The sequence below is a fragment of the Pipistrellus kuhlii genome, unplaced genomic scaffold, assembly GCF_014108245.1.
Source record: "Pipistrellus kuhlii isolate mPipKuh1 unplaced genomic scaffold, mPipKuh1.p scaffold_m20_p_1, whole genome shotgun sequence".
In the NCBI taxonomy this organism is placed as follows: domain Eukaryota; kingdom Metazoa; phylum Chordata; class Mammalia; order Chiroptera; family Vespertilionidae; genus Pipistrellus; species Pipistrellus kuhlii.
This window is the reverse complement of record NW_023425404.1, coordinates 43,619,935-43,640,392: the sequence shown is the minus strand read 5'-3', so window position 1 is coordinate 43,640,392 and position 20,458 is coordinate 43,619,935. Positions and strand designations below refer to the sequence as shown.

At 39.3% G+C, this 20,458-nt stretch overlaps 1 protein-coding gene across 9 annotated transcripts in view; it reads right to left on the bottom strand.

Annotated features, from left to right (window-relative positions):
• Positions 1 to 7,808: 7,808 nt before the first annotated feature.
• FAM214A (family with sequence similarity 214 member A) overlaps positions 7,809 to 20,458 on the bottom strand; it is an 81,705-nt gene continuing 69,055 nt past the window's right edge. For 5 of the 9 annotated variants that reach the window (XM_036441513.2, XM_036441502.2, XM_036441549.2 and 2 more), the window contains 4 exons: positions 20,125 to 20,283; positions 14,727 to 14,795; positions 12,295 to 12,494; positions 7,809 to 8,382 (listed from right to left, as the gene is read on the bottom strand). In XM_036441513.2, coding sequence (XP_036297406.1) covers positions 8,229 to 8,382; positions 12,295 to 12,494; positions 14,727 to 14,795; positions 20,125 to 20,283 — 582 coding nt within the window. In that variant the 3' untranslated portion in view covers positions 7,809 to 8,228. Of the gene's footprint in view, positions 8,383 to 12,294; positions 12,495 to 14,631; positions 14,796 to 17,181; positions 19,482 to 20,124; positions 20,284 to 20,458 lie in introns of those variants that run through there. The other 4 variants (XM_036441531.2, XM_036441540.2, XR_006741797.1 and 1 more) reach the window with 3 other exon arrangements.

Below are 20,458 nucleotides of genomic sequence, written 5' to 3'. Positions count from 1 at the left end.
CAGTATGCGGTCGTGCGTGATCGTGGTGAAGAATTACGCCCTTCCGATTAATCAGCGCGGGTTCTTTTTCTCTTAAAGCTTGGGCTAACCTTTCCAATTGGGCACTATACACTGCACTTGTAATGGTTTGGTTAGATGGTAAAAGTTCATAATGAAGAATTCCTTTAAAATTCCACCAAACACACATCACTTTTTTCGCATGCAAGTCAGGTTTTGGCGTGGGCTGCGGAGCCTCATTTTTGTCCAACCATTGAGGCCGCCTTTTCAAATTAACATACAGCACCCATTTTTCATCTCCGGTAACAATTTGCTCTAAAAACGGCAAACGGTTTTGACGAGAGAGGAGCGAACTGCAAATTGTGACTCTTTGATTACTGTTGTTGTCAGTCAACTCATGAAGAACCCATTTTCCAAACTTTTGGACTTTGCCAAGTGCACGCAATTGATTGGAAATTGTTTTTTGTGAACAATTTAAAGTTGTCGCAAGCTCTTGTTGGGTAATTTGAGGATTTTGCACCAAAAGAGCTTGAAGAGCTTCTTGATCAAAATTGGACACACGGCCTCGACCACTCTTGTCATCTAACGAAACATTTCCCTCGCGAAATTTCTCAAACCAACGCTGGCATTTTCTGGCGCTAACTGCATCTTGACCAAGAGCACTACAGATGTTTTTTGCAGCCTCACTTGCTTTTCTTCCTAATTGGAACTCTTAAAGCATGCAGTGCCGAATATGCTCTTCATCCGCCATCTTCTTAGCCCTAGTTTTGCAACAAAAACCAAACCAAACACAAACTTTTTCAAGCAAAACTTGTTAATTGCACTTCACACGTTCTGTAGATACCACGTGTTTGAAGGTTATGTCAATACAAGTCAACGCCAAGCAAGATTTTAAACGAATGTTTAAAAACGACATTAATTATTACTAGACCCGCTATTTTATACATTACAGCCTAAAGAGAAGAAAGTGAGTTACATGAAATCCATTAGTAATAGATTAGGGAGGCAGGAGAAAGCAAAGTGGGGAACTCTCTGGGATTGGGTGAAAAGTAAAATGGTAGACATATACTACTTCTTTTCTTTAGGTGGGTATAGGATAGCTAACAGTCAATAACACATTAATAACAATGAGGGGATTTGTGGTCTCTGCCCTGGTGCATTGGTTGTGCCCTGAGAGGTCTGGAAAAAGGGAAGTTACCCAACCATTCCAAAGCCATGACTGTTGTGGTATATGCAAAAAGATACCATAAACTGCTTTTATTTTTAAAGTTTTCATTTCATTTCAGCCCCCGCTGGTTTCTCAGTGCTTAGAGCATCGGCCCATGTACCAAAGGGTCTTGGGTTCAATGTTCAGTCAAGGGCACATACCTTGATTTCGGTCTAGTCCCCGGCTCTTGGTCTGAGCGTGTTCTGGAGGCAACCAATTAATGTGTCTCTCACATTAATTGTGAAGTTATTTATTACATGTTCTCCCTCCCTCCCTTCCACTCTTTCTAAAAAAAAAACAATGGATTTTTAGAAATCCTTGGGTGGAGATTTAAAATAAGTTTTAATTTTAGACCATCCTATGTGGTTACTTGAGATCCCTGAGTTTGTAAAGCTGTCATGCAGGCCTTCCCTGAGCTTGTCAGGTTTAGTATGTGGTTCCTTTTTGTTCAAAAAAGGAAGAGGTTTGGGAAGGGTTTGAGAGGCCAACTGTGACAAGGACATTCCTTTGTAGTAAACACAGACATGAGCAGAGCAAGGACGATGGGCCAGGCACAAAAGGTCACTGGGCAGAGAGCTCCAGGGGGCCTACCAACAGGCAAAACTGGGAAAACAAGGACCTCGTTTCCATCCACAGTAACCTTTCTTGCCCTAGCATGTCACTGGTTGTTCGATTTAGACCCCCTTGACCTTTCATATTGCTGGCCATGCGGGGTTCAGATGGTCTCCTGACCTATCCTCCCCTGTCATGTTGCTAGTCCCTTAAATGAACAAAGGGGCCAAAGAATAGCTCTGAAACATTAAACCTCCAGGACAATGAGGTTCTGACCTGCATCAAATTCATCTAGGTCTCAGTTGTGTTTCAGCTTCAAGCTGAGAAGAACAGCAAAACCAGACAAGCGATGCTATGGCTGAGCTTGAGGGCCAGCTGTGATGACGAATTCTCTCCCCCAACGCTCCCCCCACCCTCCCTGTGCTGACCTATCACTAGAGACAAGCACCCTAAAAGTTACCCGTAAAAGAGATCTCCCTCTCAAAAGCACACCCTTTCCCCTTCCCTCCTGTTTCCCCCCAGGTGCATTGCCTTCACCCTTCTCTATCCTAAGCTCCGAGAGCTCCTTCTTTTTCTCTGTAACTTGTTTCCTGAGGCTATTTCTTCTGCTGCTCACCTCTAGATCTGTGACTTTCTAAACAAACTTTCTCTTATAGCATGACTCTTGGCTCTGAATTCGTTCTTAACTAGCACTCAAGAACTGAGGTTGCTGAACCAGGGTCCAGTCTGACTCCATCAGCAGCCAACACCTGAAAGGTATCAGCTGGGAAACTTTATAAGATCAATTAAGTATTTCATTCCATATTCACAAAGTAACCTACTAAAACTTTGCCTTCCTTGCCCAGCTGATGTGGCTCAGTTGCTGCCCATTGGCTCATGAACCAAGAGGCCACCAGTTTGATCCCCAGTCAGGGCACATGCCAGGTTTGTGGACTCGATCCCCAACAGGGTGCATGCAGGAGGCAGCTGATCCATGTTTACTCTCACTGGTGTTTCTGTCTCTTTATCTCTCTCCCTTCTTTTCTCTCTAAAAAGCAATGAAAACATTTTATTCATTTTTATTTATTTATTTATTTATTTATTTATTTAAATATATTTTATTGATTTTTTACAGAGAGGAAGGGAGAGTTAGAGAGATAGAGTTAGAAACATCGATGAGAGAGAAACTTCGATCAGCTGCCTCCTGTACGCCCCCCACTGGGGATGTGCCGGCAACCAAGGTACATGCCCTTGACCAGAACTGAACCTGGGACCTTTCAGTCCGCAGGCTCTATCCACTGAGCCAAACTGGTTTCGGCAAAAACATTTTTTTTTTTTTTTTTTAAAGTAGGCCTGTGGACCAAAGAGTCCTTGGTTCGATTCCAGTCAAGGATACATAACTTGGTTGCAGGCTCCTTTCTGGTCTGTGCTCATGCAGGAGGCAACTAATTGATGTATCTTTCTCACATCAATATTTCTCTCTGTCTTTTTCTCTCTCTTCCACCCTCTCTAAAAATCAATGGAAAAATTGCCTCAAGTGGGGATTAACAAACAAAATCAGTACATGTGGCCTTGGGTAAAGAGAAACTGTTCCGGAAAGAAAATGACACTTGTATGAGGACAGATTTGGATTTCTAGGAGGCTGACTTTGGTTAATGGAGAACTCACAAAGGCCAATGCTCCACTGTGGGGGCCTGTCTGGGGCACCATCCTTCTCCAAGTCAAACTCCTCTATATTATCAACCATGAATCTTAATGTTTAAAATTGCACACTGATCACCAGCATCCTGTTTCTTTAAAATGTCTTCTCTTGACTTCTAGGATCCCACTCTCTTATTCTCTGGCCATTCCTTTGTGTGTGTGTGTGTGTGTGTGTGTGTGTGTGAACTAGTGTGGTTTATTCATGTATGCTGGGATAGTTAACATTAATATGTATTTTATGCAATTTTCTAATTAATTAAAGGAGAAAAACTATATGAAGCATTTCAATAGATTCAGAAAAAGCACTGAATAAAGCCCAATATTTAAATGTTTTTTAAAAAAAGAAAGAAAAAAACAGTGCTGCCTCCACTCTTATTCCAGCCTTCATCCTTTCTGGACCTTCAGCTAATGTGTTCGTTATAAACGTCATTAAGATCATGTCACTCCCATGCATGACAGAATCTGGCCATTCTTTCTCCTTTGCTGAGTCTCTACTTACCTCTCAATAGGAAACATTCTAACAGTTCTGTTCTTGGGACGCTTTCTCTTCTTGTTTTACTCTCTCCAGGTGATGACTGCACCCTCATAGCATCAGTTGCCATCTCTATATTCTAGATCAGTGCTATCCTATGGAACTTTCTGTGATGATGAAAATATTCTCTATCTGTGCTATCCTATACGGTGGTCAATAACCACATATGACTATTGATCATTTGCGATGTAATGCAACTGAGGAACCGAATTTTAATTTTTATTTAAATTTAATTGACTAAATTAGCCCCTGGGATTAGAATCACTGAGAAACCTTATTGACAGAGATTCTCATTAGGTCTGGTGCGAGGTCCAAAAATATGATGTTTAACCAAAGCTCCCCCTGGTGATTCTGATGCATACATGCATAAAGGGTTTTTCCGGCTGAGACCTGGAAGGTATATACCGTATTTTTCGGACCATAAGACGCTCCGGACCATAAGACGCACCAGTTTTTAGAGAAGGGAAATGAAGAAAAAAAGATTCTGAAACAAATAGTGTCCTAAAATATTTTATGTGCATTAAAACCCAACATCACAGTCATAAACACATGTAATCAACCCTGTAAAGTAAACAGCAGCATTTAGAACCATTTTAGAGCCGGGCAAGCACACAGAGACCACACAGAGCCGGGCAAGTAAAAAACTTTTTTTTAAAAGTATATGTGTAGGCTATATTTGGACCATAAGACGCAGGGACTTTTCCCCCCCACTTCTGGGGGGAAAAAAGGGCATCTTATGGTCTGAAAAATACGGTAAACGCCGTAAAAAATCAGGGGTCATTTTGAGGTTTGGTTGGTAGAAATTTGAGTAAAGGAGATGAGATCAGGTCCTACTTATCCATTTCTCAAACTTCTGAGAGAGGAAAGTCTACCTGCATCATTGCTGATATTGCAAATACCAAGAACAGAACACAATTTTAATGAAAGGAATATATAGGAAGAGATTGGAAGATCAACTCAGGGAAACCAAGTTAGATAGAATGCCGAAACCCCTGAGAATAAATGGCGACTTCTGTGAGCAAAGCCTGGGGACTCTTACCTAAGTAAGCAGGTCAGAAAACTGTAAAAAGATTTGTTTCAACAAGGGAAGTGTTGCAAGTAGAACCTAGAAAGTGGAGGATGCCATCTCTCTAGGGATTTAGTGAGAGGCAGACGAATTGGAAAGGGTAGAACAGGAAAATGTTCAATGAATTAAAAAGAATGATGAGCAGTGGGGTTTGGAAGAAATTTTTAAAGTTTTAGACCTTTAAAATCTCATAAAGTACTTGTCACCATATGTTTCTAAAACTTTCCTCAACTACATTTGCATGTTTCCTGACAGTTAACTAAGTTGAATGGTGTCCGAGTTGCTTTAGGATATTCCTTCCTAAAGTCTTCTTTAAAAAATCATTCCCTCCCCAGTCTCCACCAATGATGAGTGGGCATTGCCTTATTATATATCTCACCTATCACACAGCGAATTATAAACTTTATTGCCAAGAATATTGATGAAAAGTATATTTTAATGCCAGGCCATAATTACAAGTAAAAAGAAAAAATGCAAAATACAGTGTAGTAGAGTGTGTGTGTGTGTGTGTGTGTGGGGAGAGGGATGGAGTTGGGGAGGGCACGGGGGCTTTAACTTAGATTTGAATCGAGGCTCTTCTGCTTACTGGGAGATCTTGGGCAAGCTCTTCAAGCTCCCTTTCTCTCACTATAGAACATATCCAGACTGTCTCTAAAAAGTCTAAATGATGACTTTCAGTATTAAATAAATATAAATTGCTTACAGTGCCTGGCACATAGTAGGCATTCATGTTCTCTTCTTCTGCCCACAGTGTCCAAATTTAAGACAAATATTTCTGAGGAAAAGGGCCTCTGGTCCACAGATGGGAGGGCCCAGGTCCTGCTGGAGTCAATCTCGGATGCAGAGGCGAGGTTGTTAGGCCTCCACCCTGCCCAGGTCCAGCTCTGGCCCTCTCTCTCGGGGCCTGATCCACAGCCTCTGTGGCAGCTCTTGATCAGCCCTTGCCTCTCTCTCTCACACAGGAGATGAGATCATGTCCTACCCATTCATTCCTCAAACTTCTGAGAGAGGAAAGTCCACCTGCATCATTGCTGATATTGCTTACAAAAGTTTAGGATGTGACGGCCCCTGGTCTTATATAATGTAGTGCAGTAAAATCTCAGCCTATTACCAAAGGATGGAAAGAACCATGAAGATAGATCCAGTACCAGGGCAGGTGAGAGCAGTGCTGGGGGACCACTCCTCACCGGGAAGAACAACATGGGCAAAGAAGGCCCTAAGAAGTACAGCAAAAATGTGAGCACATTTCCCTTGCACCAGCTTCTCAGGAAGAACACAAAATGCACCCAGATGCTTCAATCATCTTCTTGAGAATTTTCTAAAATATCTCCAGAAAGGTGGAAAGCCATGCGCTAGAAATATCACCCCATCTTCTCAATCACACAGACACAGAAGGGTTGGAGGATTCTTAAAGTCATTCCCATCAGATACATGAGAGCTAGGATTACAATCCAAATCTTTTGGGTCCCAATCTCATGTTATTTCCATACAGCCTGATGACTGAGATAAGTCTTTAGAAATGTGTGCCACCGAAAACATAGCGTTCTTACTTTTATAAAATACAAATAGCCCTTCCTCTTCTGGTATTTTAAAATAAAATTTTAAGAGGCTTCTTGCAGGCAGACCCACACTCATCATCTGTCCAGATTCCCTTAAAGAGTCTACCCATTAGCCAGTTTCCAAAATAAAGACCTTCTAGTCTCTCAAATTCCAGAACGCTCACCTGGTTCTAGAATCCCAGAACTCTTGGGTCTGGCATACTTAAGTGGTACCTATTTACTAACCCGCCCTTGCAGCTTTGTCTCAGTATTTATGCCTTGTTGTCTGATATGCTGCTGCCCGCTGTCCATACACAAACATCTAAAACCACTCTTCTTTCCCGGACAGGGCGGCTCAGTGGTTGAGCGTGGACCTGTGAACCAGGAGGTCACAGTGTGATTCTCAGTCAGGGCATATGCCTGGGTTACGGGCTGGATCCCTAGTAGGGGGCGTGTAGGAGGCAACCGATCAATGATTCTTTCTCAACATTGGTGTTTCTATTTATCTTCTTTCTTCCTCTCTGAAATCAATACCAATATATTTAAAATAAAATAAAGACCACTCTTCTTTCTAAAAGGAACGGGGATAAGCTTGTGATGCACTCAAATTCCCTTGCTCAGTGATTTTCCCAATTGCCAAATGCCTTTCATTGTGTCCCTGAATAAGAAAATTGGGACAAGGCTTAAGACATCTCCCCCTCTCCTCTTGTCAGCTGTAAAGCTAGAGTGGAAAGGGTCTGACAGCTATCAGAAATGCACTCAATCACATACATGTTTCATCTAAAAATAAAAGCCAAATACACGGTTCTTTGTTTTTTTTTTTTACATATATTTACAATATAAATACTAATTTTTTTCCAAAGTACATTTTCTTTTAACCATTTGCAAAAGTTATCTAGCATGGGGCAGCAATTGAATGTAAAGCCTCTGTAGTAGTGATTAAGGAAAAATAGAACTGTCTTGAGGATCAGGGGTTCTAGGAGGAATAGGAATGGGCGTGACAATCTGAACTTGCAAGGGGAAGGTGCCGCAGCTTCGTCCGCACTGCACTGCCAATACAGGAGGTTTGAGGACTACCGTGTGAGACAGCAACATGGAAGGGGTGTTTAAAAACGGGACTTGGGGGATATAAAAACTACACATGCTTGCATAGTGCATTAATCTTAAAGAAGCTCAACATTTCATTCTCATTTTCAGTAACTTAAATGAATCATACTTAAAACACATCACACAAAATTAAAGACTTGTGCATATATTTTAGATTTCAACATTAACATCAAAAATACATAGTATGATTTTACATAGGCTTTGTGCTACATTAGAACACTAGAGACAAACATCACTTGAGTATTAAGGAAAACATTAAATATTAAATAACTGAGAAGTAAAATGTGTAAACACTAATCTAACAGGGGTTTTGCTATTGCAACATGTCCCGTGAAGTGGTTTCAACAGTACAAAAAGGCTTAGGACATGAGTGTTTCCAGTCTACTTGGAATATGTGGATCTCATTCCAGGAATCCTTGAATGAAAACTGGTCCAGGATAACAGGAGAGGATCCACTCTCCTGGTTGCTAATTTGGTACACTCCGTTCTACGCTAATTTTTACTTTCAAACTCGGGTACTGAGCGAATCCTTTAAATTGTCACTCCTTATCAACATCTTGGTGAAAACTGAGGGTTTGTTGGCGATTCAGTGTAAGATTTGAGTTCGTATGCAGCACCGCTATCAACTTCCATTGACTTTCTAGAGAACAGGAGCCGGACATCTCTATGGAGGTAGATCTTTCCAGATTTAGAACTCTGGAACCTAAAAAAACAAACAAACAAAAGGGCGCATCGTTTAGAAAATGAGTCTTTAAAGCAAAATAAAATGTAAAAAAACCCTGAATAACTAAATTTTAAAAAAAGAACCAGTCTTGCCACAATATCTGTAACTTTTACAAGATATTTTGTCTTATTTTGCCGAAGCCTGTGCTGCTATTTAAGTGCCTCTCTCTTACTATTCCCTCAACACTTCACACTCCTCTTTCCCTCATACAATGCCAGAGATGCCTCCTCCTGTGAATCTGGCACATTTACCTCCACCTTTCAGCCCTGACATCATATCCCATGCACCTTTCTCACCTGCAGTGGCAAGTTTCAGTTCACAAAAGCCAATTATACTACATTTGGGCTTTGCAGCTCAGGCATCTTCTAGCCACACAGACGGATCCATTTCACCCAGCTTGTCCACCCACAATTTCGAGTACATTAACATTGATTCTATACTTAAAAAGTCTCCAGATAAAAGAATCAAGTTTTGAGGACAATCATAGGATGAGAAAGGACTGCTATCATTAGTAGTGGCTACCTACATAAAACCTAATCATTAAAAATCATTTAAAAAGTTATCAGTGAGCCGAACCGGTTTGGCTCAATGGATAGAGTGTCAGTCTGCGGACTGAAAGGTCCCAGGTTCGATTCTGGTCAAGGGCATGTACATTGGCTGTGGGCACACCCCCAGTAGGGGGTGTGCAAGAGGCTGCTGGTCAATGTTTCTCTCTCATTGACCTTTCTAGCTCTCTATCTCCCTCCTTTCCTCTCTGTGGAAAATCAATAAAATAAAATAAAATAAAAGTTATCAGTGAGATGAAAATGGTACCAAAACTGCATTTGAAACAGTTTCTATCCCTTGCTAATTAATATTTATAGCATAACCCAGGGCACTAGAATCTTTAATCATATACACTTAACTGGCAGATAGTCAAATACAGCTTTTACTGCAAACTTCTCTGGTTTTCCCTTTGAATAGTAGAAATACTCTCTAGATTTGTGGTTTTATTGCTAAATTAGCAGAATAATCTGGCCATATATATTAAAGCAGATCTCTTTGACTGTCTTATTCTTTTCCTTTCTGTGCAGGTTTTCATTATCTCCATCTGAAGGAGAACATGGTGAGCTTTGGGAACTAGGCCGCACTTTGCAGCGAGGTTTCTTTACAGCATTTAAAGTATCTAATCATCAGGTAGGGATTATAAAGGCTGGGGTAGCTGAATTTTATTTTAGTAAATGTTGGTACGGTTGTTAGCACTTCAAGAGAAATGGTCTCAAATGGAAGTTGAAAGAGAGTTGACTCTTTCCCTAGATTGGCTGGGAGCTATTCTTATAGTCTGCTATTTTATACCATTTCTCTTTTTAAAAGCCTCTCAAGTCTGTTCTGGTATGTTTTTCATTCCCACAATCTGCATGGCATTTCCATGAAGCTCATGTCAGAGTGTCAGGTTGGCTTTCAACGCATTGTGCTGCTTTAACATCTCCTTAGATTGTGGAACACTAGGCAGAAGACCCCAAGATAAGAGTATCGATTAAGCAGTGCTTGGGGGAGGGGGGGCGCACGACCAATTAACAGACATTTTCAAGGGTGGGACTTAAGTGTACAGCTGACTCCTTATTCACACTAGCTCTCCACAAGGCAAATTATAGAAAGACAGTGAGTGGTCACCATCAGTACCAGATTAAAGAGGTTCTCTGCCTGGGCCCTGGATGATAGATGCCTTCTCCTGATGAATAGGATTCTTGGAATAAAAAGTTAAACTAAGATGAATTACTGTCACTGATATGATTGAGGACTTGCTATGAATGGCATCAGAAAAATAACAGGAATAGAGTTACAGGCAAAAGGCTATTGAGCTCTCTCTTAACCAATAGACTTGCTCATTAATCCTGAGAGAGCTATCCTGTGATTTCAGGTCTGAAAGCCTTATTCTAGGATGCTGGCAACCTGGACTCCAAGGGCAAACAGTATTTTCTCACAGCTGTAGGCTGTGAGAGGAAAATATATTTCTAATGGAATCACTGGAACATAAGATCAATGAGAACAGAGATGTGTCACAACTGTTTCCAGTGCCTAAAAGCATGCCTAACACATATTCATGGAATGAATGAATTGAAGGCTAAGAACTTCCCTGTTTAATACAATAAATAGCCACTAGCCACATGTGGCTAATTGAACACTTGGAATATGGCTAGTGTAAATTGAATTGTGGTGTTAGTTTTTAAGTATTCAGTATAAATAATGAAGAATGTAAATATTTCAGTATATTTATATGTATATTAATAAATAATCTTTAATAATAAAAGCATAATATGCAAATCGACTGAATGGCTGAACAGCGGAATGACTATCCAGACAACCACGCTATGACACCCACTGGGGCCAGGCCAGCTAAGGCAGGTGTGATGCGATTGGTTGGGGGCCTGGCCATCGCCCCATGATTGCCATGCAGAGACCCAGGCCAACAGCCAGCAGGGCGATGGATCAGTTGGAGGCTCCATCATCGATTGCCCCAAAGAGGGAGGCCCAAGCCACCGATTGGCAGGCTGTAGTGGGTGGGCAGGGCCTCCCTCTGCAGGGGTGATCCATTGCGGAGTCCCAGCCAGGTGAGCAGGGCCTACCTCTTTGGGGCAATCGATGGTGAAGCCCCAAAGAGGGAGGCCCAGGCTGCCTAGTGGTGGAGCTACAGCAGGTGGGCAGGGCCTCCCTCTTTGGGGCGATCTATCGTGAAGCTCTGGCTGGGTGGGCAGGGCCTACCTCCTTGGGGCGATCAATTGCCAGGCTCCCAGACTGTGAGAGGGCACAAGCGAGGCTGAGGGACCTCCCCTCAGTGCACAAATTTCATGCACCAGGTCTCTAGTAGAAAATATAAAATATCTCATTTATAATACTCATACTGATTACGTCTTCACCACAGTCTAGGATTAAATAAGATCTGAAAAAACAATGTAGAAATTCTTTTTTTTAATGGTAACTTAGATTATAGCATTTGGATATGTTGGGTTAAATGAAGAACATTAATCTTTCCTTTTTCCTAAATTTTTTAAATGTAGCTACACATATGGCTCATGTTATAATCCCTCAGCCTGGCCTGTGAGGATTTGGCTGAAACCAGCTCTCTGACATCCCCCAAGGGGTCCCAGATTGTGAGAGGGCACAGGCCAGCCTAAGGGACTCCACTGGTGCATGATTGGGCTGGGGAGGGGCTGTGGGAGGGCTCTAGGGCATGTCCGACCACTCTCGCCCAGTCCCAATCAGCCAAACCTCAGCAGTAAGCTAACCTACCGGTCGGAGCATCTGCCCCCTGGTGGTCAGTGCATATCATAGCCACCGGTTGAACTGTCAAACGGTTGGACACTTAGCATATTAGGCTTTTATTATACAGAACTCGACAACATTGGTTTACAAAATGTGTCTCACTGCCCCAGATTTATCAGTATTTGTTTTTATATAAAATATTTTACAGCCCTAGCCAGTTTGGCTCAGTGGATAAAGTGTCAGCCTGTGGACTGAAGGGTCCCAAGTTCAATTTTGGTCAGGGGCACATGCCTGGGTTGTGGACTCAATCCCTAGTGTGGGCTGTGCAGGTGATTCTCTATCATCACTGATGTTTCTCTCTCTCTCTTTCTCCCTCTCCATTCCTCTCTGAAATCAATAAAAATATATTAAAAATAAAATAAATAAAATAAAATACTTTGCATACAGCTAGAAATGAAAACTCCTCCAATTCAGGAAGTAATAATGACTGCAGGAAGATATGCCAAGTGTTTTCTGCATCCTGGCAGATCATCAGAGTTTCCAAGTTAAGCAAATCCCAAGGGGCACTGGTCTAATTAGAGTGACAGTTTTTAAAATTTCAGAGTTGTTTTTCTAAAGTAACATTTTTATTTTCATTTTAAATATTACCTCAGATGTATGAGGTAGCGTAATAACCGTTCTTCTGTATGTCGGATGTTCTCTTTATTAACACTTCTCTTCATTTCTTGTTTAACCGGTATAGAAAAAGTCCTTTGTCGTAGGAATGTCTGATGATTGGCTGGCATATCTCGTAAGTCATATATCACAACAAACATCTTCACCACAGTCTTATTGGGATTGAATAAGGTCTGAAGAAACAATGTAGAAAATTCTTTTTTAAAAATGGTGATTTGTTGATTTGACTCAAAATGGCTATACCAACAATAAAACAGAGTTTAGGGACTAAAGCTAATGAAATTGCAGAAGTTTGTGAACTGATATTCAATATTTTAAAAAAATGGTTCAATTTATATTTTTTATTTAAAAATAATATAAAATACTAAAACAAATTAAAAAATTTAGTCACTTTTTTATTAATAGACAATATATAACTTTTACTCCTTGTTCATATTTTAGTAAATTAAATCACTAGGTTATGCAAAATATACCCTCAATGGATTAAAACAACCCAATTCATTTATTTCAAACATTAGTTTCATTACAGTGTACCAACTGCAAATTTCTCAAAATACAATTTTAATTTTCCTCCTATTTTCATAGTGAGTAAATAGAATTTTTTTAAAAATAAAAGCTTGATAAAGGTAAACATTTTGGTGTTTTAAATACATACAGTTATTCTGAAATTTAAAATATGTTCTCAAAAAAGAGACTTTTTCTTATTTGAAATGCTTCCAAATTTAGAGAATAAAGTTCATTATTATTAGTTACTAAGTAAGCTAAATAAAACTTCATGTTCTCATAGTTAGGTTCATTTAAAAAACTGCAGTAACACTTTTTAAAATCATCAATATCATAAATAGACCAAAATATGTATCCTTAGTGAAGACTGAATTAAATTCAATTGACACTTAACTAGAAAAAATCAAAGGAATATTATTTTTTAAAATACTGATTTATAAACAAAATCCCAAGCTGCTGATCTGACTTTAACCAAATTACCAACACATCAATAGGTAACTTGGTGCCCATGCTTTCTGAAGCTCATCCGTGGCACTGGACATCACTCACTGAATCAAAATGAGAAATATATCAATATTATGATTCGATTTTTAAAAATTTAGTGAGTCTTAAGATTAAGGCTAATACATTCAACTAACTACACAACTAGCAAGCCGGGAGTTCAAACCATGTTTGTAAATAATCAAACTATGTAAGAAACTAAAGATATACCTAAATTTCATATTTAAATTTAACCATTAAAGTTGGCAGTCCTCAAACAATAGGCGACTGTGCTGCCTTTGTTGTTTATGCCTCATTATTATGACAACTGGCAGCCAGCTTTCCAGTGACTCACGCTTGCATATGCTCTATATAGCCAGAGGCAAGAAAACAGAGTATCATTCTTTTAAAGATTTGCATTCAACATAAATATTTTACTTTAATATGCAGTGATTCTTCCTTGATATTGCAATATATACACACACACATACATATTGCATAGTCCTGTTTCTTTCCTGTGTGATATGGAATAAACAAAGGAATAGACTCTTTGGCTGTAGTGGGACAAGGGTGATGAGTAAAAGTGGTCTGGTGAGCACCCATCCTACCGAAGCCAAAGGTCACAAAAAGGCTTGTTGAATTACAGCAGATCCTAAATGTGAGAAGCTCACTAGACTTTTTTAAAAAAAATTTTAATTTCAGCTTTATTGAGGTTTAATTGACAAATATCAAAGAGACTCTTTTTAGTCTGCAACAGCCAACTCTGTAATAAATAGACTCTGGGCTTTCAAGATGATTCTGAGTCTTGATTTGAACATGAACTCAGTGGCAGGTTGGGCCCTGACATCTAATCACCTAATTACTCTTATAAGAACCTCAGACCAAGGATGCGGAAGGACTGCTCTGGGCCGGAACAGTTCTCCTGGACCCAAACTAGATCCACACCTAGAATGAGAGGAAACATGCCTTCTCTGCCCCAGCCTCTGTCGGACTACATTCTCATTAAATCAATGTAGAAATTATTACCCTAGGGATATGAAATTTTGTACCCTAAGTTTTCCTGAGGGTCTAATATTTGGAGTCTCCTTTTGAATAGGTTGATCTCAATCTGGCTTACTATTTTAAATAGAAGGCACTGGTGATGCTAGGTTCTGATTATATTAAAATAGCCCTATTTAATTCATGTGAACTGTTGTATACTATTTTTTTTAATGCATTCACCTTGATTAGCTTATTAATGCTTTCCTTTTATGGAGGTCCCCAAATGCTCATTCCTGGGGCAGAGCAGGGAAACTCCAAACAAAGCTGCAGCCCACTGTTACTTACCAAAGTCGTTGCAGCAGCAGTAGCAGGAGAAAGGGCTAAGTTCTATATGTATGTGAGAGAATGATTATTGCAATTGTAGACTATAAAACACATACCACTTGTATTGTTCCTGAAGGAGGTACTCGATAACCCCTTTTACCAAGGGACTCTAAAGTAATCACACCCTTAAAATAAAAGAAGACAAAGTGAGTACAAACTGATGCATATGTAGACAAAAGACTACATATATAAAATAATAACAAATACTGTAATTACAAAAATTTCAGAATTCTATTTTATGGGAAAAATATTCACATTGCATTAACAGATAATTCTATAGTATGAAATAGTGAGAGTCCCACTAGTATGAAAACAATTTACTGTTCTTCTTGGAAATGTTGAAACAAATAAAATAAATAATAAACTAGAGGCCCGGTGCACAAAATTCATGTATGGGTACGGTCCCTAGGCCTGGCCTGTGATCAGGGCCATCTTCCCCAATTTCCCACAGCCGGCCCCACCTCCCACTGCCTACCCCCAATTCCCTGTTCTCCATCGGGTGATCAGTGCCTGATGGCTGAGGAAAGGGACCGGAAGTCGGCTGTTCCTGCCCAATCTTTAGCCCTGCCCACACCCTCTGCGTGTGGGGTGACTGGTGGGGTGAGGGCCTTGGCCTGGTGCTTCCCATGTCCCCCGCCACCCAACTTTGGATCTTTGTTTGCCATCAGGCAATCAGAGCCTGCTGGCCGGGGAAAGGGACTGAGCGGTGGTCAGTGAGCCTCATAGCGACTAGTCCAGCGGTTGTTCTGGTCATTCTGCTGTTGGGATCAATTTGCATATTACCCTTTTATTATATAGAATAACAAATATGCCAAATAAATAACAATTATACAACACCATACTGTTTGACATTTCTATTAAGATATCAGATATAAAAGTAAGAATTCCTTAACTAAAAATGATAAAGGGAGGGGATATAGGATTATTTCCTTGTATCATGTGAGAGGAGGGAAATGAAGCAAAATAATTTATTGATCTTTGGACATATAAAAAGTCAGGAATATGGAAGGATCTAAGTATTGGCCAAAAATGCTCTCAGTTCTTTAGTCATATGGATTAGAGACAGACCAGCATCATCATTATCACAAGTGAACTTGTTAGAAATGCAGAATTACTGGCTTCTTCTCAGACCTACCATTTTAACCAGATTTCTCAGATGATATCATGTACACATTCATGTACGAAAAGCACCGCTGTGCTAAATATAATAAAGTTTCCTGAGAAGGATGTTCTAATCATTGCAGCAGTCCTCAAATGGGAAAGGAGTACAAATTAATACATGGGACGCTCTGATTGAATGTGTAAAAATGTCCACATAACCAGGATAACCAAATGACAGGCAGTGACTCAGATACTTAATTCTCAGATGGTGTTAAGAGAAGAATGCTGATTCATTTGTTTGAACTGGGATAACAGTTTTCTTTTGAGTAGTTAAGTAGAATAATTGCATACTATCCATTGTATATCCCATCATTTTGTGTTGTGCATGCCAAAACATGGCAACCTTATGTAAAACTAAATATAAAACAGGACTGTCCCCTCAGGCAACATCCATGTGTTTGACAGACTGGCCAAGGTGAGGCAGGGAGGGATGAAGGTAAAAGGAAAAAACAGACTCCAATATGGAAATATCACAACTCCAAGTGAACAGCACTTGATATCAGACAGTTAACATGTTAATATTGGGAAATGTTCATGAAAAGGGGCACTGAGGAACACGTGGTTCTTGACAAATGTGATTTATCATATGGCTATCTGAAAACACAAAAACAAGAGTATCAACAAACTGCATCCCTAACCAAAACAGCAATGAAGCTTTAAACACGTTCTCTCTTACAATCAGCTCTATATGAAAAATGCCACAGCATCTTCTTCCTAGTTCCAGGGGAAAACAGTAAAAAAATATATAAATACTAGCCACCTATATAATCACATTGCTACAGGTAATACATTACTGTTCTTCGATGCCACCATACCTTAAATAACTAAAGGAAAACTACTATCAAGCCTGTATTTACTTCTTTTAATGCAATTGTAATAGTTTTAGGACATAACAATAACAAGATTAATTTATAAAGAAATAATACAGATTATTTTTTCATTTTGAGAGTAAGTTGATTAAAGCTGGGGGACAGGGAAACAAGGAAGGGCTTAGAATAGAAGCAACGAAGAGGACCTTGGAGACAGGTTCAGCCCAAGACGAGCAGCCATTGCCCAGGGCTCCCCTAGTTGCAGGTTTTGTAGGAACCCGGCTTAGAGTTTAAGAGATATAAGCCAAAGAGGAAAAACGGAGGGAAGCGAAAGGCACAGGCATGCTTCCGGGAGGGAGAAGCATGCCAAGAATATAGAATTAAAACACACACACACACACACACACACACACACACACACACACGCACTTCAGATTTAAAGCAACAATTCACAATTTTTCTTTTTTTAAAATATTTTTTCAGGCAGAGGCAGGGGAAGAGAGAGAGAAACATTGATAGGCTTCCTCCTGCACGACCCCTCCAGAGATCCAGCCACAACCAGGGCCTGTGCCCTGACTGGGGATTGAATGGCAACCTTTCCGTGCATGGGATGGTGCCCAACCAACTGAGCCACACTGGCCAGGACAACACGTTACAATTTCTAAGCCAGCATGGCGTTGGCAAGTTAGGAATTAGAAAGAAATGGAGAAATTATTTGGAATTCTATTATTATAATTATTTATTTTAATTGGTTAGCATATCAATATTTCTATGTAGAAAAAGTGGCTGGACTTCTGGCATTTTAGGATGGAATAGAAAGGTTAAGATAAATGAACTGGGTCAAATCTTATACAAAAACTTATTCTCAAATTATTGTCTAATAGAAAATATATAAATCTTAAGTAAAACAGAAATAAGTTTATCTTAATTTGGTTACTTACAAATAGGAGAAAATAACATATGACCCTGTTAATATGATGATAATATAAGTTATAACATGAATTTGGTACTGGCACACCTGCTCTAGACCTTTCTGCTGGGTTCCACCAAGCAACAGTTTCTAAACTGTGAAGAGCTGTCCTATGATACAACACTCAAAGAACATTTTTACCACTGACACCAACTGGAGAGAGATATTACATAGCTTTGAGTTAATTTTTAAGGAATTATTTAATGAAAAGTCCAGTACCACTTCTAAACCATAAAGGCACAAATTTCTGGGCCAAACATTTATCTTTGTGAGTCATTTGTGTAATTTGTAATGTGAGGCCCAAGGTTATTAAAGTAACAAAAAGGAGTTTGGTGTTCAGCTCTGTTGATCGGTTATATGTATTATCTTATCAAAACATAATCAATACTTTAAAAACAGATGGAATTACCAATTCCCTGAAGAACAAGATTAGTTTTATTAATTTACAGTAGGAAGATGTGATCTAAGATTTGGACTGCATCATTTCTACAAAGGAAACCCAATTCTAATGAGTAATCTGACAAAAAAAATTACACAATGGAAAGTTTATTGAAGAATATTATCAGAAAAAAGTAAATCAAAAATCTTTTAGACTAACTCAACCTGATTTAAACACTAAGAATCTGTAATCATTTATGTGTACTTTTATTATTTTTTTTTACTGTTTAAAGTATTACATATAGTAGAACATGTCTCTTCTTTTTCCCATTTGACCTTCCCCCAGCCTCCCTGTGAGTACTTTTTAAAGACAGAAATCTCTTAATCCTTTATCTCTTAATTCTTCATTTTTTAGATATCAAAGGCCAAGGATTAATGCTGTTTTGCTTCTTTAAAGCATATTTCAATTGACCTCTTGCTCATGAATTTCACTCAAATATATTTATTTGAGCCAATTTTTAGCCAATTCACTCTTTTATCTTATTTCTCAGCCATCCTAATAGTTATCAGGACTTTGTGCCCCAATGACAGATTCAGTATTTTAGACCTTATCTTTCAATTCTCTGTCACTATGTGTCAGTAGAATATGCTAAACCTAAGAGACGTCTTGATATCCAGGTAAAGCAGAAGGAACATTGTCACAATTATATTATAATATTATAAGCATTCCAGTATGATGAACTTTTACCCTGATATTGACTTTATCTCAATGTTACTTTCCATAATATTAATTATCCCAAATTATGAGTTAATTTCTTTAAAATTATACTGGAAAAGTAGATACCTGTTTCTAGAGTAAATGACTAAAAAGTGGCTTATGGGATAACAGGTAGGTTTATCAAGGAGCGGGCCTCGTTTTTCCTAATAACCAATGTTGTGCATCATTCTGGTTATGACCCACAAGTGTAAATATTATTGGAAAAGAAAACTGAATAAATAGGCAGATATGTGGATCAGAGTCTTGACTAAAATTTTCACCCTTAGAATGGAATAAAGCTTCATTAAGCCAATAGTGAGTAGGCTATATTTAGGTTCCTTTAAAGAAAAAAAAAGCGAAACTTCCCTTCCTCTGTTATTTCTTGTTTATGTAGAATTCCCTTTTCACAACTTTTATTAATAACAAAAGACACTGTTATTAATGTGCTTGAAAATCTAAAAGATGGGGGAGAGGAAACAAATGAGCCAGGTGGTAGCGAGGACATTTGAGGGGCAAGACCAGAGCTGTATATTTCTATGCCTATGGCAATGTATAGTTCTCAAAGGAAGACCAAACTGAAAACCAGCTCTGACTCCTTATGTGACACCATCTCTGTAAACTTGTATGGACTTGCATTGCTTCTCACTCTCTGTGTTTTGGGAAAGGGCTGATACTAATCATACTCCAGGATTTGGTATCATTTCTGCAGTTGAAGGCTTAGTTTATGCTCAACTCACTGGAATAAAAAATGGGAAAAATGAAATCACAGGGCTGGAAGGCTCAATACTCTGCCCTAATTCCTCTTTGCTATCTTACTCTCCAGTAAAACATTAGCACTTAGTCAGAATAACTAATATTCTAAAGGACCTTAGGATTAGAATGAAATGGTCCAAAGACAAGCCAGATGGGACAAAGTGGGTAACAGGGCCTTGCAGAAGCCTTAGGTTACCATGCCTTTCCCTAAACTCTACTGAGATGAGGATTAGTAGTTGCCAACATGTGAAGGCAACCCTTGTGGGAGCAGTGTGCACAGTAAGCACTTGAGAGTTTGTGTGAACTCAGCAAGACATGGGGTGATGATGTCACTAATCAAATTTTTATCTTTTTTTTCCAAGCACATAGAAACAAGTAAAATGTCAGCACCACTGTCAAATGCAAAAGAAGATATCTATTACTGGAGCTAGCTCAGAAAGAAGTCGTGAGGTAACATGTTGGCTGGTATATTAATTAGTCTCTATTCAGCCTTCAATTTTCTCATAGAAAAGACTTTATATTTTCAACCATTGCACCAAAGCAGTCTTCAGTCTCTTTAAACTTAAAGACATCTGTCACTAAGTTGGTAAATTTTAGCAGAAAAAGGCAATTTAAAAAATACTTGCCATGTAAGGAGAGGGAGCATTGTCATCGGAGACACTGTAGAATGACACTTCTACCGGAAGCAGCAAATGGGTGGGGCAGAAAACTCCACTGGCCCCTACCTCGGCCGTAAAACCGTCAACAATGCCAAGAGGATCTAAGCGATAGTTCAAGACAGATTCCTAGAAGACAAAATAATTCTTAAGATATACATTTTAAAAGTTAACACAACACATTCATTTTGTCTTCTACTTAAAGAAATACATTATTGTGCCTTCTGGCACTGGAAACATGGTTGCTACCATTGCCATGCCCTCGTTTCTAATGTTCATCTGACCTGAAATTAACCCCTCTCAT